This window comes from Cottoperca gobio, chromosome 11 (assembly GCF_900634415.1).
Source record: "Cottoperca gobio chromosome 11, fCotGob3.1, whole genome shotgun sequence".
Classification (NCBI taxonomy): domain Eukaryota; kingdom Metazoa; phylum Chordata; class Actinopteri; order Perciformes; family Bovichtidae; genus Cottoperca; species Cottoperca gobio.
The window spans coordinates 16,158,628-16,172,541 of NC_041365.1; the positions used below are offsets into that span (position 1 = coordinate 16,158,628).

The following is a 13,914-nucleotide window of genomic DNA, read 5'->3' on the forward strand; positions in this document are numbered from 1 at the left end:
ATCTGAGTCCCTTATAAAGTTAACGCTCTTCAGCGGAGTTTGGCCCAACAAGCAGCTCTCTGCAGAGAGTAACATAACAACATGACAGATAGAGAGGTAGACCACCACACCAAGAACAGACTATTCCACCACTGCTGTGCAATTATCACTGCCATGTGCAATATTCACTTTGCAATTTTCTATCAACCACTTGGTACTTATATTATTTTTTATTCTATTTAATTATTGTGTACTGCCACTTTACTTCATATGTTATTTTGCTGTAACAAGGTAAATTTCCCCGTTGTGAGACTAATAAAGGATTTCTGATTTCTGATAAAACAGAAAGATACATGGAAAAAAAAAATGTGCTTTGTTGCACAGCATAAAATAAAAGTGAAATGAATGGGAGGTTATGAGTTCAATAATTAGTATGGCCCTCGAAGGATGTTGTAAAAATTGAAATGGCCATTGATAGGAAAAAGGTTCCCCACCCCTGATATAGACCATAGTTTCAGAAACTATGGCTTCCCTTTCATACCATAGGACTAATAATACAGTATGTCATGAAACCTTTTAAAAAATCATATTATGTCACAAATAACCATGTCATAAAGGATGCCTTTAAAAATAAATCATTATATGCCTTAAAATGTCATAGAAAAGTGTTATAATACTGTCAAAAAACCTAAGATGAACATGGCATCAGTGTAGTTCACCTGGTGAGTGGGTGTCCTGTGTAAAAGGTAATAATCCTTTTTTTTTTTTTTAAAGTTCCCTACCCCTCCAAAAAGGGTTTTTAAAATCCTGTATTGTTTGTTTTTATGCTTATTTTCTTCTTCTTCTTTTTTTACATATTACACATACTAAATGTCTTCTGTTTTAGCTGTTACTATATTGTCTTTTATGTATTTATTATTAATTGTCCACTGGTTCCTTTTGATTATTAATTGGACAATGTGAATGGCAGTGAAGAAGAGTTGCGTTCAATGACCGCTGTTGTGTCCAGGTTGAGACAGCATGAAGATTGTGTGCACTCATCATTCAGTGAGCTATTTTTTGAAGGCTGGGTGTCCTGCTCCTCCGTGGCGATGACGGCTTGCGGTTAAAAAAGAATAATAAACGAATATGAAAGTGGGGGGGGGGAAACGTCAATGGCGTTTTCACACCGGTGGGAGGCAGCAATGCACTAAACTGTGTCTGGTCTTCCGGAAAGAAGAAGCCATCCGCAACATACGCTGTCCTGCTGTCACAACCCTGCAGCAGCTGTGCTGAGTCCTTCACACAATTAATATCACAAACACTGCATCTGTTTTACAACTTCATACAAAACAATCTGATCCAGAAAGGTGAAGCTTGTAACTCGTCACCTGCCTAGTGTACTGCAAAGCGAAGTGTTGATTTTGAGGGCTCTTGTGTTAGCTAACCGCCTGCTAGCTAGCATGCTGCTGTCTCTACACATCAGACAACTGCTCTCGGATTAATTTAATCTCGTCATGACTGAGTTAAAATGTCGAAAAACAGACACTTTGGGGGGAGATAAAGAAGAGGACGAGCGCCAAAATGAGCCTGTGTTGCAGACTACACGTAAGTTTAGCTAATTTAGCAGTTCGCTAACTAAGCACCAGTTAGCTTCCTGTGCAAAAACATCCGGTTAACTTCAGTTCACTTTTCCACAGAAACACGTCTGAGCTTTTATATATTGTCACAACGCTTGTAGTCGTTAACTGTTGTCTGTCTGTTGTAAACACCTGAGCAGATATTAAAGAGCCGGTGAACACAGAGGAGGATGAGGTGTCCATTGGTAGAGGTGACAAGCAGCAGAAAGATGAGGGGGGAGGTAAAGAAGAGGATGCTCAACATAAAGAGGAAGAATCAAACAGACCCGAGTCACCTGTCAAGAGATCCAAGAGCTCTTCTGCATGTAAGTTAATGCCCTGTATACTGAGGTGTAGCATCTTAAAAAAGAAACCCTTCTCCAGTGACTCAATAAACCCTTGATGATGGTGTGGCAAGATACTTAAAATGTAAAACTGAGGGCTGATTTTTAAAATACAGACCAAATCTGTCTAACGCACTCATCATAACTTACAATTATATTGTGATACGTGATGTTCATTGTTATATTTCTGCTCCTGAGCAGGTTATTTGCAGCGCCTGGTGAGGGTGTTCTTCGGATGTCTAGCAGCAGTTGCCTGCGGCATGCTTTATGCCGCATATCTGTCTGCGTATCATGACAGGAAGTTCTGGTTTTCGACTAGACAGGTGGGTGACTCTGCTTCCATTAAATTTCTACTTCACTGCTAAACACATAAATTCTAAAATTCACCTACATGTGTCGCAGGAGCTGGAGCGTGAAATCACCTTCCAGGGAGGCAGTGGGCTTTATTATTACTACTACAAGCACATGCTGGCGGTACCGTCCTTTGAAAGAGGTATGCTTTCTGCTTTTTACTAAAGGAAATACAAATAATGAACTAAATACAACACCTGAACGGACACTAACTTGAATTAAAGGGCTACAAATGTCAATCTTTTCTTGTCAATTAACTCTGTGCTTATGTGGTTTCTAGGGTTTTATGAGCTGACGCTAGATAACAGGACTGTTTCAGGTCAGACCATCAATGCAGTGGAGCATTTTTCTCTGTATCCAGAGCTCATCACAAGCTTCATATACAGAGTCACAGGCAGCCAGGTGAGGTAGAAGTAAGAAAAGTGCAATAAAAAGACATTGATTCTGCTACAATACTTTGGTATCATATTTGTTCGTCAGATGGTAATATGTGATGGAAGGTATATGCGTTTTATTTCTCCAAAAAAAGCTACTAAACTAGTACTGCCAAACAGGTGTTTACAACAGACAGACAACAGTTAACGACTACAAGCGTAGTGACAATATATGAAAGACGTGTTTCTGTGGAAAAGTGACACGACAAGAAGCATAATTTTACCAGATACAACATCTCTGAAAGCCCCAAATTAACACTACAAATGCAAAAAAAACAACTATAATTTCCATTTAGTTAAAAAGTCTTGTCACCTAATAATGCAACAAATCATTCAATCCCAGAACAAAGTGGAGCGAAGTCAAACTTTTGTATTACATTACCTGACTACATTACACAAGCAATACTTTATGCTAGTAAGTCTTACTTAAGTTTTTATCAGTTAGCACGCCTCCTCATTTTACAACTTTATTTGACATTGAATTTCTAACATTGACATCCATGTATTCAGCCGTTTGAAGCAAACAGTATGCAGAGTTCTTTTTAAATGTTCTTGCTCATATAATTGCTCCTCGTCTGTGATGAAGCCTTTATGTTTCTGTCTCTGCCTTCAGGATTTTGTGGAGCCAATCTACTTCTACGTTGGAGCAGTTTTCGGGCTCCAGGCAGTCTACGTCACCGCCCTGTTTGTGTGTAGCTGGGTGATGAGTGGCACCTGGGTGGCTGGCATGTTGGCTGTGGCCTGGTATGTGATCAACAGGTGAGAAGAATTGTGCTGCCCGCTTTCTCTGCATGCCTCATCATGTTTCTTCCTCCTATAAAAGTCTGATCAGTACAGTAAAGTTACCTTCCTCTTGTGGACTTTATCATTTGTCCTTTCTTTATATTTTGTCCCTTACTTTCTGATAACTAAACAGACTGGAGAATGGGACACTTAAGCCGCTGATCAGACAAATTAAAATGCTCACCGGTGAAGCATAATACCCTCCTGTTTCAGATCCCATGTTCACTCGTTTTCTTTCTTTTTCACGGTGACTTGTCCACTCTACAACTCTTCTGTGGGTCATTCCTTCCTCAGACCAGATACAACCAAAGTGGACTATGCTATTCCTCTGCGGGACAACTGGGCTCTGCCTTACTTCTCTTGCCAGGTTGCGGCTTTGACTGGATTCCTGAGTAATAACATCAGCTCTGCCACTGAGGTGAGCCTCTCATGAAACCAATTAAAGAATCCTCTATTAAATCCAAGTTAAATGTAACTCTGCATTTACACACGCTGATGAACAGTATTTCTCTCTGTAGATGTTTTGCTATCTTACCATGAGTGCCACCACCTTCACCTTCCTGCTGGTCTGGGAGCACAGCCACTACGTGCTCTTCATCCAGGGCCTCTGTCTTTTCTTGCTTGACTCTTTTGACCTGGTGCCACCACGTAAGGTAAGGAAGTCACTGCACCTGTTTAAGAGATAGTCCCCGCACATAAAAAACACAATTTATCACTATTACACTAGTGTTTGTGCAAATAGGCAAAAAAAGATATAACGTGTTAATGACTGAGCTTTAGAGATGCCAATAGGCAGATTTTGTTACCTTCAGACAGAGCCAACTGCTTCCCACTGTTTTTTATGCTAAGCTTAGCTAACTGGCTGCTGCCTATATCTTGATATTAAACTCACAGACATTAGAAAGCAAATAAGTGTATCCAAAATGTCAAACTATTCCTTTAACCATAAACTAATGACTGAAATCTACTGTTTTCTCTTTTGGGCTCGATCTAGTTAAGAGCAACGTGTTTTGTGGACTTAGAAAATGTATTTGTTCAAGCTTTTGATTAATGCATTAAACCTATACTTTTGGCCAGTTCTTTATTAACGTAAAATGTGTAAAAACAATTGTGCCTTACTATTATTAAAGAACAAATGTGTGTTTCCAAATGTAACTGAAAAATGACCTGTTTGTTCAGTATCTTTAGATCCTGCGTTGTGCCCATAATCGTCCTCAAAGACATTGTGCTTTTCCCTTGTTTCTCTTCTCTCTCGCTGTCTCTCTTTCTCTCCACCTGGGATGTAAAGATGGCTGACATTCACAAGGTTTACCTCAGCTCTTTGTTCCTCGCCTACTTGTTCCAGTTTCAGAACCCAACCCTGCTCAGCTCGCCTCTGCTCAGCCTCCTGATTGGCTCAGTGCTCGCGAGGTACTTCCAGGTAGAGTTAGCTGCTCCCTCACGTCAGAGCTCAGTTAAATGATATCTTACAGGTGTTTGCTTTAACTTTCATTGTAACCCCAGAGTAGTGCACTTTAGTGCTGACATCATTGGTAACAGATTAATAAGTGTCTTTTCACAATCATTTAGCTTATTCTACACTAAGTTTATTCAGTAAAATAAAACGTAACATCTCCTGGTTTCCCCCTCAAATGTGAGGATTTTCTATTTTATTCTGTATGTTATCATTGAAAGTTGATCACCTTCAGTGTTTGAACGTAGAGTAAAGCAATCTCAATGTTTCCTGTATTTCTATTGCAGCAAAAGATGAAGATGGGGCCTCTTCTGGCCAGAGTAATGAAGCTCTTCCTCCATTTCCACCTCGTCTTCACCACGGGGATCACCTTCAGTTATTTGGTCAAGGTAAACTAAGCACATTATATTGGGTTGTCAGCATTCCTTTGTAGTTATTAGTTGTATGTTGTAATATAACTGTTGGTTAATCATCTTTGTTTTTCTTTTACAGAAACTTATACCTGTAAGTGATAGTGACTTCATTTTGAAATTCCTTGAAGTAAAGTTTGGGCTCAACACAACTACGTGAGTCACAGCTGTTGCATTTCAAGTTAGATGTTACAATGCAGGTTAATACACATTAGTACTGTTGTGTATTATCTTTTGTGTATCCACATCAGTTGGTACGTTGGTTTCTGTCTGTATAATCTAATCTAATTGCAATATTTTTCTTTTGTTCTATGTCAGTGACTTTATCACCAACTTCCTCCTGTGCCAAGAGAGTTTCCAGACACCCGGTCAGGACTTATTTCTGCGACTGACGCAGGCCTCAGTCCTTCCCTTCTACTTACTGGTGCTCACTGTCTGTTTGCTGTCCACCCTGCAGACCATTTACAGAAGACTCAGGTTAGAGACTTGTGCCAAACACAGTGCATGACATTACTCATGGGTGTCTCTCTAACTATATTTGACTGAGCTGTGATCAACACTGGACATCGACCAGCTACAGTTTCCTCTGAAATTCCCGACCCGCCAGCTCAAAGCAGATGCAGGATTTTAAAACGTTTTCTACGACAGTGAAGCACTGGTTAGAACTAGAACTGTAATCATGACACCAACCAGCCTAGTCATTATTTGTGTTCCTGAATCGATGCTATAAATGCTTTGTTTGCTTCATTTGTCTGTTTGAATGTGTTGGGTTGGTTGTCATGGACGGGTGTTCTTGTTTTTGATCATTGTGTGCACTGTTCTTTAAGATTTAAAACTCAACGTGTAATTTAAATGATTACTTGAACTATCAATTTCCATCAAGTGTTGGAAATTAGATTTAGCGAGGTACAGTACATCGGACACTGCTTCTGCAACTTGTCCCTAAATAAACCAAAAAAGAAAATGAATAAAAGTAAAGTGATTCCACTTCTTCTCTTATACAGTGGCCAGCCAATGAAAACCAACCTCAGACTTGAAGATGGACGAATAGGAGAGCAGCCGGAGGTCATCTATCACGTTTTTCACACGTTGCTTTTTGGAGGCCTTGCTCTGTTGTTTGATGGGTAAGTTAATCAAAGTGTGTCTTTAGAATTTGGATTTCTAACACGTTTCTATAGTAAATGAAGCATTGACTGTTCTTCTTTTATGCAGGATGAAATATCTATGGACCCCGTACGTCTGCATGTTTACAGCGTTCGGTGTGTGTTCTCCCGACCTCTGGATGACTGTGTTTAAGTGGCTCAAACTCAGGTCCATCCACCCTGTAGTGCTGGTGTGTGGCCTCTGTTATTCACTTTTAACAGCAAACATTGTTCTCTTTCAGTTATAAAGAAGTGCGTGACACACACAGTGCATGGATTAATATTTAACTTGCCGAATTGTGTTCCTACCTATGAAGTATTATAATATTATGATAGGGTGTTAATTGTTGCTTTTGCTCTCCAGTCTCTGATCCTGAGCACAGCAGTTCCTACGATCATTGGTTTCAGTTTGTGGAGAGAGGTGAGTTTCAGCTCTTTATCTTTTGAAGCTCTTTGTCTGATATTTAAAGACGCATAACATCCTCCTACACGGCTCTCTTCTCTCTCTTCTGTCTGCAGTACTGCCCTCGTGTCTTAGCAGAGTTGTCAGATCTGCAGGAGTTTTACGATCCAGATACAATCGAGCTGATCAGCTGGATCAAGTGAGTCCTCAGATCTTTCGGTATTTTCAAATCTTTAATGTAGCCTCTAACGCCGTCTCCTTGTCTTGCAGGTCACAGGCTCCAGTGGCGACTGTCTTTGCAGGCAGCCCTCAGCTGTTGGGAACGGTGAAGTTGTGTTCAGGTTTAGCTGTCACCAGTTTACCGCTTTACTCAGACATCAACCTGCTGAGGAGGACTGAAGATGTGAGTGAGATGAAAGATTTATTCCAAACAAGAAACAAAGGAGACTCCTGGTGCTGGAAAATTATTTAAAAACGCGACTTCTCCTTCTGCTAGTTCTAGTTTAAGTCTGTTGTTGTTGTTGTTGTTGTTGTTGTTAGATGTTAGTTGTTACCTTTAAACATCTAACTTATATCTTCTGCTGACTGCATTTCTACTTGGATTCAACTGAATTACAAACCGTGTTTGGATAACCGCTGCTACCTGTTGCTGGCACTTTCCACTGCTATCGACAGCTCCCGGACAACTAACGCTAGCTGGCTAGCTAGCAGTCTGTCGGCTTCCAACGAGCTAGTCAGCTCCTACGGTCAACTTCCTGTTACCAGTGGGCCACAATACGTCGACCACTGCTTCACCATCGCTACTGTGAGGTATCCCCTGGACAGCCCTTCACCTGTCCCGGTGCGATTAGCACTTGTTGGCTAGGACCGCTGCCTCCACAGCTAGCCGTCAACTAGCTTGTCAGCTAAACTGCTGCTTGGACACAGACTTCTTCTCCCTGCTTCATCTCCTTCTGCCATGCTACGGATAACCATCTTGCCTTGCCTAACAGTTCTCCATCTCTGTCCATGGCTAACGGCTAGCCCCAAACTAAAACCTGTGGCAACCGGCAGGATGTCCAAGTATTCCATCCCGCAACTGCTGAGTCTCAACAACTACACAACTCCAACGTGCATCTCAGCCATCAAACAACTTGGACTCCTACGCAGACCTCGTTACACTCACAGAGGCTCTCGTAGAAAGTTTGTTTACCACCAGCCTGGCCCGCCTGTGTCGATCATTCCTTCCATCTGGACCACTGTCGCACGTCTGCCGCGTCATCAGAGGACTGACGCTCTCGGTGTTAATAGCACGGGAAACACTGTGTGATCGCTACACACTGAGCGGAGTGGATTTCAGTCTACTCCAGACCCTACAGAAATCCACCATTTCATCCAGAGTCAAAATAGAAATTTTTAATGCACAATCCCTAACCAACAAATCATTTTTCATACAAGACCACATCATAGACAAGGGAATAGACTTTATGTGCCTTACTGAAACGTGGCAACAGCCAGAGGTTTACTCTGCCCTAAATGAAGTCTGTCCCCCTGGCTACAGCTACCTAGAAAAGGCTTGCAGTACTTGTCGTGGTGGCGGTTTAGCAATAAAAGACAGAAAAGAACTGAAACTGTCCTCCTTGCCTCTGCCTGTACTATCCTCATTTGAATGCCTTGGATTTAAATGCAAACCACCCTTCACCCTGACAATACTTCTCATCTAGCGACCACCAAAACCCAACTCAGCTTTCATCCCAGAGATGCACGACCTTCTAACTATACTCTGCACTACTTCTGGAAATATTATAATACTTGGAGATATAAATATTCACGTTGACACCCCCTCCTGTCACTATGCAGCCGAGTTCCTACACCTTCTGGACTGCCTCAACCTCATTCAACATGTTAATGTCCCCACACACACTGGGGGACACACACTTGACCTAGTCATCACAAACTCTGCCCCCATCCGTAATCTATCTGTTTACGATCTGGGTGTGTCGGATCACAAGGCCATCACAATGGATCTGCCACTCCAGCTTCCCTAAACCAAACCAAAACGTCAAATCCATTTCAGAAATCTGAAAAACATCAACTACACCATGACCTCGGATCTCCAGCATCTCTCCGCTATAAATCTCACATCAGTCAATGAATCTGTGGACAAATCTCTGAGCAGTCTCCTGGATCTCCACGCCCCTGTCAAAACCAGAACAGTCACATTGTCACGCTCAGCCCCCTGGTACACCTGCGAGCTGCGGAAGATGAAGACAGCGGGGCGTGTCCTCGAGCGGCGCCTCAAGGCTTCAGGACTCACTGTTCACAGACAGGCATAGCGAGACCACCAAAAGGCCTACGCAAAGTCCCTCAGAGTCACACGGTCACTTTTCTACTCCAACATCATCAACAATAGCCCTGGCAACTCCAAGCAACTTTTTTCCACAGTAAATCATCTCCTCAAACCTCAAACTCCCTTGCACCAAGACACCACAGAGGAGCAGTGTGACAATTTCATCGCATTTTTCAGAAAAAAAAAGTAGATACCATCCGCTCTCTCCTCTCCAACTCCGCTGCTCTGCCAGTCCCGACTGTCAACCCCCAGCCCGGACCTACCCAGCCTTTTTGCCGCTTCACTGACATCTCGCAGCAAGAGGTTGAGACCATCATCAAAAAGATGAAACCCTCCACCTGTGCCCTGGACCCCTTTCCCACAGCCCTGGTCCCCTCACCACTACAGTGATAAACCACTCCCTCCAGTCTGGTCATGTTCCATCCCCTTTAAAAATCTGCTGTCATCAAACCACTCCTCAATAAACCCACCTTAGACCAAGATGTCCTTGCCAACTACAGACCCATCTCCAACCTGAAATTTCTATCCAAGGTGCTGGAAAAAGTAGTTGCCACAGATTCAGGTCCATCTCAACTTCAATAACCTCTTTGAAAAATTCCAGTCTGGTTTTCGCCCTGGCCACAGTACAGAAACTGCCCTGGTTAGGGTCACCAACGATCTGCTGATGACAGCTGACGCCAGATCTCCATCTCTCCACATCCTCCTTGATCTAACTGCAGCATTTGATACCATTGATCATAACATCCTCCTCAACCGTCTTCACTCCACAATCGGACTCTCTCACTCGGCCCTAAACTGGTTCACCTCATATCTCACTGGGAGGACTGAGCATGTCACCTTGGGAGTGTCAATATCACAAACACACACTGTCACCTGTGGTGTCCCTCAAGGATCTGTCCTGGGCCCCACTCTTTTCACCATCTACATGTCCCCCCTTGGTCGTGTCATCAACCGGCATGGAATATCGTTCCATTGCTATGCTGATGACACACAACTCTACATCAGAACTAACCCAACCCCCTCTGCACCTCTGCCATCATCTACATTAACCACCTGCCTGGAGGAGATAGAGGCATGGATGAAGCACAATTTCCTCCAGTTAAACAGCACTAAAACCGAAGTCATTCTAGTTGGCACCCCACATCAGGTCCAGTCCTCCTCCAGAACATTCCACTCATCAACAATTCACCAATCTGAGTGTGAAAATGGATCCTCACCTGACCTTTGAGGCCCACATCAGACAAACATGCAAGAACTCCTTCTACCACCTCAAAAATATTGCCAAACTCCGCCCCACACTCTCTCTGTCAGATGCTGAAAAGCTTGTCCATGCATTTGTCTCCTCCAGACTTGACTACTGCAACGCACTTCTCATCGGGATTCCTAGCAAAAACATCCAGAAGCTGCAATACATCCAGAACAGCGCTGCTAGGATCCTGATGAGAGTGCGAAAGTACGAACACATCACACCCATCCTCAAATCACTGCACTGGCTCCCGGTCTCACTCAGGATTAATTATAAAATCTCCCTTTACACCCATCAGTGCATTCACGGAAATGCTCCATCCTACCTCAGAGAACTGCTCCCCCCAGGACCAAGCTCAAAACCATGGGAGATTGCGCCTTCTACTCTGCCGCTCCCAGCCTGTGGAATGCTCTCCCTGAACCCAGAGCATTTTGCTAGACTTTAACCATTTTAAAGTGTTGTCTTGTCTGTCTATTTCTTTTTTTTAATGTATATTTTGCTCATCGTTTTTACTCTGTAGCACTTTGAGTTTTGTTTACGCAAATGAAAAGTGCGCTTATAAATAAAATATTATCAGTTTTAAACTAATCTAGATAGCTCAAGTCCTTTGGTTACAAAGAGGGGATTCCTGGAACAGATGGAATCCATTATGAATGTGTTGTTGCATGCTCTCCATCTCCCACCCCTCATTTCCTGTCATCGCTATACAGCCCAGTCTTTAAATAAAGCAGAAGAATGCTCCAAAAGACTAAATATATATTTTGATTTTCCTTACTATAGATGAGTTTAACTAGCAAACGTGTGTGTGTGTGTGTGTATGTGTGTATATATATATATATATATATATATATATTTTTTTTAATTACAATTATTTCCTCTCCTTGTAGACTTACCAGGTGTATGCAATGAGATCTGCAGAGGACATCTACAAGATTCTGACCTCTCAGAAGACAAATTATGTGATCATCGAGGAGTCTATTTGTAACGAGCTTAGTGTTAATAAAGGCTGCCGGGTCAAAGACCTGCTCGACCTCGCCAACGGACATGTGAGTTACACACTTATTGGTTTACCTCCAGCTGTAGAATCCCATCTGTACGTCTAGTAATGTGTGTTTTCAATTATGCATGTTGTTGCCATGAGGGGGAAAAACATACTTTTAAGTTTATCAAAGAAGGTTTTGAATGATTTGCCATCAGAGAAAGAGTTTGGAGAATACTGCGCAGCCCATCAGCGTAAAACAGCAGAAACACTCAAATCTGAATTGTGCGGTTTTCATCCACAGAAGCAAAGTGCTAACTCTTTCTTTGTTGCTCTTGTTCATTATATACAGTATAATTACAACCATGGTAGCATTCACTGTAAAACTAAGATACAGCACAAAGACAGACTCGGTTTAAGGTAATAATTTGGAAATTTGCGTTAGATAAGAGAATTGATTCCAGTCTCATGCCTGTGTAGTGTATGAAACTACCTTTGGCAGCCAGTTAGCTTAGCATAACGATGGGAAATGTGGGAACGGCTAGCCTGGCTCTGTACAACAGCACAAAATCAGCTCCTCTAAATCTCACTAATATAAGTGTTGTATCTCGTTTGTTTAATCTGTACAAAAACCAAATTGTAAAAACAGCATGTTGTGGTTGTATGGGGGGGGTGGACACGTTTCCAGTCTTAGTGCTATTCTAGCGGCTTCATATTTACCGTTGAGACATGAGGGTGGTATCGATCTTCTCGTTTAACTTTTGGCAACAAAGTGAATAAGTGTGTTTCCCAACATGTTAAACTCTTAAGTGCATTTGTTGTATTTTTACATATTTTATTACAATGAGGGGTTTAAGAAAGAGAGTTCTTCTGAGAGTGCTTTACAAAAGCTAAGCTATAAAAAAAAAAAAGCTAAAGAATCCTCACTCTAGGAAAGTTTTGATCGTGTTTGTCGTGTTTTTAAGAAAGCGGTGTATAATTGCCATTCTCATTAACCCATATCCTCGTGTCTCATTCAGGTCGTTTATGACAAAGGAGAGGTTTACTCTTTCTCCAAGCACGGAAGATTCTGCCAAGAGATAAAGATGAACTACTCGCCCTACACAAACTACTTCACTCGGGTTTTCTGGAACCGCTCGTACCACGTGTACAAAGTGAACTCCGTCATCTCCTTTCAGTACTGATGGCAGCTCCCGCATCCCTGCTGAGACTTCACTGAGCCTGGCTCTGCCCTTCTCCAGTGTTTCACTTCATGTCCACAATGTAACACAGAGGACTCTGGGAAAATGTCTAATCACTGGTACTTTCCACATCCTGGTGATGGTGAAGCTGCAAATTCAAACCAACTGGGATCAACTGAGCACATTGTCCTGGCTTTGAACCACACATTGTTCAATTAAAATCAACATAAAATGGCCGTGTTGAAGTGAAAACATGCCATATTAATCACTGTACTGTAGTTTACAAGCCATGCTTTACTGTGATGTATTTAATGAAGGGAGATGCTAATATGTGTGTTCACTTTGTACAGAAGCTGAGAGCAGGTGTGGTTGCTGAGATTTTTTAGGCTCTGCGAAAGGGAAGTGTGTAAGAGAGAGTGAGCAGATCTCTGCTGTTTAAGAAGACACCCAGCTAGGTTCACCTTAGAGTTCATAAATATAATTCCTGGGGTCCAACATCAGCCGGTGAATGTATCTGAATTTCCGCAGCATACTTGCGACATTAGAAGATGAAGAAGTTGTGATATCAGATGTGAAGTGTAGAGTTGCTTCAAACACCATGAATGAAAGATGAATATTTGTGGGTAGACTGCTTGGTTTTAATGTGTCATATGTGCGCTGCTTTTCTCATTTAAACTGCGGTTTTGTTTCGGAGCCCCTCTGTTTTGTATCAGAATATTGATTGAACAATCGAGGACAATAGAAACAGCGTGTGTGAACTTTCTTTCAGCCTTAAAGTGTAGTGGAGGCTGGTTCTGAAGCTACTCATGTCTGTCGTTCTGTCTCCATCATTCTCTCATCTGGATGCCTTATTTTGAGATGTGTGAACTGCCTGACATCTCTTTACGGATCACACCTTTAGTTACGCCTGAGACTGACCGTTCCCCCTCCCCCGGTTCTTACCTGAACTATTTGTTTGTAATTTCCTTCTGGTGCTATCCTGAAAATCTCACTAATAACTTTCCCTCTGCAAAAGGCCATGTGGTGAATATTAGGTTTTATTGAATTATGGAAAATAAAACTGAGTTGATGAGTACAAAGCTGATCTCTATAGTGTGCTGTCATTTTGTGTGGACTTCTTTTTTTATCATGCTTAATATGCCTTGAATGTCATTTTAATCAGAAGTTTCCCTTTAAATGCAAATAGGAGAAAATACAACTTTATGAATTAGTTAATTTTCCCTTTGCATATTTACTATATAGTTTGTTTCCCCCTTCTCCATTACATAATCTTCTTAAGCTT

General features: G+C 42.0%; 1 protein-coding gene across 1 annotated transcript; it reads left to right on the top strand.

Moving 5' to 3' along the window:
- Positions 1-1,125: 1,125 nt before the first annotated feature.
- Positions 1,126-13,711, top strand: LOC115015996 (probable C-mannosyltransferase DPY19L4). The gene is made up of 19 exons (XM_029443657.1): positions 1,126-1,566; positions 1,739-1,903; positions 2,123-2,244; positions 2,324-2,414; positions 2,553-2,674; positions 3,320-3,465; positions 3,784-3,907; positions 4,008-4,142; positions 4,778-4,909; positions 5,230-5,331; positions 5,435-5,508; positions 5,671-5,829; positions 6,357-6,476; positions 6,565-6,685; positions 6,859-6,915; positions 7,014-7,096; positions 7,168-7,300; positions 11,360-11,518; positions 12,471-13,711. The coding sequence occupies exons 1-19, from the start codon at positions 1,476-1,478 to the stop codon at positions 12,633-12,635; spliced, it is 2,301 nt and encodes a 766-aa protein (XP_029299517.1). The 5' UTR covers positions 1,126-1,475; the 3' UTR covers positions 12,636-13,711.
- Positions 13,712-13,914: the final 203 nt, after the last annotated feature.